Source organism: Adelges cooleyi, unplaced genomic scaffold (genome assembly GCF_023614345.1).
Source record: "Adelges cooleyi isolate 19-005CV unplaced genomic scaffold, UGA_ACOO_1.1 ACOO_flye_CR_arks_rails_tigmint_CR_PRNA_446, whole genome shotgun sequence".
Classification (NCBI taxonomy): domain Eukaryota; kingdom Metazoa; phylum Arthropoda; class Insecta; order Hemiptera; family Adelgidae; genus Adelges; species Adelges cooleyi.
The window spans coordinates 1382397-1387435 of record NW_026096129.1 but is presented as its reverse complement, the minus strand read 5'-3'; the positions used below and the strand labels follow the sequence as shown (position 1 = coordinate 1387435).

Genomic DNA, 5039 nt, shown 5'->3' with positions numbered 1-5039 from the left:
GGCTTTTTTCTTTTCTAGGTATGAATCATAAAAATACATTTTGTTTTTTTCATTGTAGCTTAATGCTTAGTTTAGAAGGTACATAAGTTTTAAAGTAAATCATTCAGTAGTTTTCTGTTTGTAATTATTTTTTTTTTTAGATACATAACAGTTAAAAATGTTTTTTCTGAATAACTTGTTATTATAATAGCAGATGTTCTTTTAAGATATTTTATTTTCTGACTTTAGTTCTGTACTACACATATACAAGCAAAGCAATGAAAACTTTTGTACGTTAATAATGACCTACTGAAAGTTTGACTTGTTGATTGGAAAATTTATATTATTTAAAAAAACTAAATAAAATGTTCATTTAAAATGTATTGGCGATACAACATCTGTAAATATTTTTCAAAGATTTGTTGATAATATCATTTTTTCTTTTAGTCAATGATCATTTTAGGTCGGTTGTACAACTCTTGTTCTACAAGAGACAAGGGTTACCATCTTGGGGAAGGAGTTTTTTTTAAATTTTTTTTTTATTATGGCAACAATAATTGTAATATGGAAATAAAATAAAAATTGTAAAAATATGAAACTACGTTTTAATGTACATTGAATGTTTTAGTTTTATATATTGTTTTGTTGTATTACAAATAACATTGTATTTTGCGTCATACTTTAATAAATCTGTTTTTACATAGTCTGAATAATAACACTTGCTAAACAATGTACAACATCCTAATCGGATATTTTTGCTTTAGTCATGAGTTTTAATAAAAGATAAAAAAAAAATTTCCTTGGTAAACGATGCCTAAAATATGTAAATTATTTCAAATTTAATAGAGTATCTAGATATATATGAATAGTGTTCCATGCCAGGAAATAGTTTAAATGTTTAATAACACAAAATGCAATAATATTATTTTGACTACTGTTTTACTACTATTATTTGAAGGTGCCTATTGTGAATAATCAGAACAAGTTTATGAGCTCTTCTCTTATTTAGTGAAAGTGTGGTCGATAGACATAGACTCCACCATACCATTGTTTATTATCTAGTCAGCCACAGTGGCTCACCCTATGTTAATATTAACTGTTCATTTTTATTGTTGTGATTTATAAACTGTTGTTGTAATAAAACATTTTAGTTACCATAATATTATACTCTTCATAAGCTTTAACTAACCAGCTCACACAACGTTACCTTATTAGTTTCTAGTCATTACCGTATAATATTATTTTATGCCATGAGGCACTAATAGGTACCGCTTAATTTTTAAATTCCTTTTAAACTATAAGGGATAAGATTCTAAGCTCATTTCAAAGAACTCTCCAAGAAGATACAAAATATGGATTTAAAAAAAAAAAAATATTTAAGCTACATTTTTCTTTAGCCACACAGATCTCTGCCAAGATTTTTAATATTTGTTGGAATTTAATCATTTAAGAGGCATGCCTTTATCAATTTTTATTCTCACACCAAAATATCATCCTGCTACTTCACTTAGAGTAGGTTAATACTGTGCTCGGTTCACACTGGGGTGGTTTTGATTGTGCTTGGTTTGAACTGTGCTGGTTAAAACTGTGCAGGTTTATGATCTACTTAATATCTACTATTTTTAGAATGGCATCTAAGCGTTTAATTGTGATGATATCACATTTAGATTTAAATTTTGTGCATGACACAAATTTAGTAAAAATGTAGCAATAGGTTTTAAATTAAATAAAAACAAAAAAATTTAGGTACTGAATTTTTTTGGTTTGTAATTTTTAATTAGTAGAAATAAGATAATCATAGACATCGACAAGCGTAGTATTTAAATTATTAATAAGTACATAGAAGTATTTAAAATATTATTATTACTATCCTTATGGTCGTTGCTTTTGAGTACTATCTTCGACGGAGCTAGTGTTTAGTGTCATAGGGACAGTGTTCGGTATGTTTATCACTGAACAATACAACTTGCATGTAATCCGCAATGTTTATGTTATGAATACCTAAAATAGGAAAATTTGTTTTTTTTAAACAAGAGGTGACCAACATCAACGTCATTAGTTGAATCATTTTAACGCGGTTTAAATTAACTTCACCATCGAATTTTTCTAAATAAAGTTGTGCCGACCCTTCCAAACATTCTTTTGCATTTTTCACGAAGTTGGCATACTTTTTAGGCATCAGTACACCGTTGTTGGAGAGGTCGAGACCAATGAATTCTCGTATGGCAGTTACGACCTCGCATAGACTTAATACCGGTAATTTCTAAATAATGGTTAACGTAAAAATGTAGTTGTTAATTAAAATCAATAAAATATTGAGAGGTTCACGATAAAATGATCACTCTGTATATAAAACAAAAAATTTAAACGATATTACATTTACCTCTCCGACATCCTGGTTGAGTTCTGCCGCAGCGAGGATTAATTCAATCAACAGTTTTCCAGCGGGTTCTATGCGAATTTTAATAAAATTAATAGTTTTTATTTCTCAAATTACTTGTTATTTATCTAATAACACAATACAAACAAAAATCTTACGGGCGGATTCAAATAACAACTGTAATTCGCTGTTTATGGTTATGCTAAGCTCTTCGAACACTTTTCTACTTGCAAAAGGATTAATGCCAACAGCTGCTCTCTTGTGTGTTTCGTATAAATCAGCAAACTTACCTATCTGTGCTAGAGTCAGACCACGGCCCTACAATGTATGATAAAAGTATTAAAACAAGCATCCCTCTTCCAAAAATCAATAATTCAAACAATAAATCCCCAAAACTCCACATTCATAGACTAATAGTAAAATTTAAGCAATTAAAAAAAAAAAGTATTAAAGCTGAAATATGGACAATTAATAATGTCTTGCATGGTATTCGACAGTACAAATTGTTATGATATCAGCAGTTTATCTGAACAGGTTATCCCACAAGAATTTGACAGGCAAAAAAAATTTTGTTCAATTGAATATTTTTCAAGAAAATTATGACTGTTCAACGACCAGTTTAGGACAACTACGTTTGTTGTTTAAATTTAAAGTTTAGGACTCCACCTCTCTTTCGACTACAGATTTTATTTTCCCCAATTTTTTAAATTTTATCTCGAGTATTGCACTTACATCTGGTTTTATATCCAACATGATTAATAAGAAGTCGGCTGCGTTAACTATATGGTTGTCTTGTTTATAGTTGTCTAAAATTAAATAAAAAATAAAAAAAAAATTTCTACATCAAGTGAACCGCCTTCTAGGCTTGTGTGCATTACCGCCGTTTTCGGTTTTACGTTTTTTAAATTTTTGGTCCAATGCAAAATGTATTGTTTTCCAATATTTGAATGCTTCCGAGAGCTGTTCAACAGTAAGATATTCAGGTTGATCATGAGATTCAGCGCATGTATCGAACTCCTTCAGGAAAAAGTCTACTTCAAAAGGCGTAAGTCTTTTAACCTGAAAACAATTTATACATACAGGATGATTGCTTTTAACAGCATAACATAGCCATCTTAAAATTTTTATTTCATCATAGGGGTGTAACCCATAAGGGATAGGGTTTTATTGTTGGAAAATATATCCAATTTCAGCTAATTTATAACCCTCTAGTAAAAGTATGAAAAAGGAAAATTAAAAAAAATTATGTTTGCCAATGCTTGGTATATATTTTATTTAGATTTTAAACTTGTTGATTTAAGACTTCAAATACCTCAATGTTGTCGGACTTTTTGCTGTTTTGTTGCGCCAATGGCCTCAATAAGAAATATAAATTTGTAGAATCGGAATCATCTGTACACAAATTGATTAGTAGTTAATAATTAAGTCATTCGATATTAATGTATCACTTTAGGAACAATACAAATTTAAGACAATAGCAAACGGTAATGAAAAGTCAATAGGCAGTATAATGTTAATTTTATTTGCAAGCAACAGGCAACCGAACTGCATTTTCCATCCTTGTTTTTAAATCTGAATAACTCAAACAAGGATATTGCCCGGGCATTTTATTCACCAAATTTTCTTAACATAAAAATACAATTATATATGTTACTAATTAAAAATTAAAAGTCGGTAAAGATCCAGCAAAGACTAATAAAGATAAAAGTTTGAATATTTTCTAATATCGTGCCAAAGAATGTGTAAAAAAGGTTTTCATAAGAAAGAAAATACTAGAAAATTACAATTTTCTTAAGAGTAAACTATTGTAGTATGTTAAAAGAATCGGCCGGTATTAGCCATTATGGTCAACAAACATTAATTAACTAAGTGCAAAGCCCTTAACGGCCATAACGGTCGATTTTAATTGTCCGACTAATAAGTAATATAATTTTTTATCATACTTGACACATATTCAAAGTCATCTAGAATTTGTTCCCATTCTATTCCAAAGGTTTCCTCCACGACGTCTGTGATTTGCTTCTCGCTAACTCCGCTGGTAGACGTTTTGTGATTTTCAAACAGTTTATTCAACCGATTCAATTGATCACTGTTCAGTCCGACGCTCTAAAATAAAGTATGACGACTATCAATTGTATTGGTAAACTCAATGATTGAACATATTTCCGATGACGTGGCAGATTTACACACATATTGTGTTAGTATAATATAAAAACATTTGTGTCATATATTAGTTTATTACATCCGATACGAATAATAAATATATAGTATCATACACTCTTACCCATGCCGACGTTATAAAACACACCGCGCAGACAGTAAGGGCGATCTTGAAATTATGCATAGTTTAGGTTATTTTTTTAAAAATAATAATCAAACATTAATCGAATACTTGTAATAGTATAGCTGTACTGTTGGCACCAAAGACGAACGACGGATAAACAGCAGAGAAGTATTTTTCTTTGGGTCTTTGGTGTTGCGTTGACACAAGAGCAAAAAAACAATGTTTGCAAAAACACATGTTACAACATATACATATTCTAAACTATAAGCTTTAGGTTTAGGCCATTTGCTAGAAAAATACACTTGTTTGTTAAAAATTTGTTGTAAAATGTTTTGAAATTGATGTTTCTTTATTTCGCTCCTATACGTGCAGTACAAAACTTAAGACAGAAAAAAA

At 29.6% G+C, this 5039-nt stretch overlaps 1 protein-coding gene across 1 annotated transcript; it reads right to left on the bottom strand.

The window, feature by feature from the left end:
* Positions 1–1856: 1856 nt before the first annotated feature.
* LOC126842142 (uncharacterized) lies at positions 1857–4647 on the bottom strand. The gene is made up of 9 exons (XM_050579031.1): positions 4636–4647; positions 4303–4465; positions 3672–3751; positions 3238–3418; positions 3092–3165; positions 2518–2677; positions 2363–2430; positions 2074–2242; positions 1857–1980 (listed from the first exon to the last, which is right to left on the bottom strand). The coding sequence occupies exons 1-9, from the start codon at positions 4645–4647 to the stop codon at positions 1889–1891; spliced, it is 999 nt and encodes a 332-aa protein (XP_050434988.1). The 3' UTR covers positions 1857–1888.
* Positions 4648–5039: the final 392 nt, after the last annotated feature.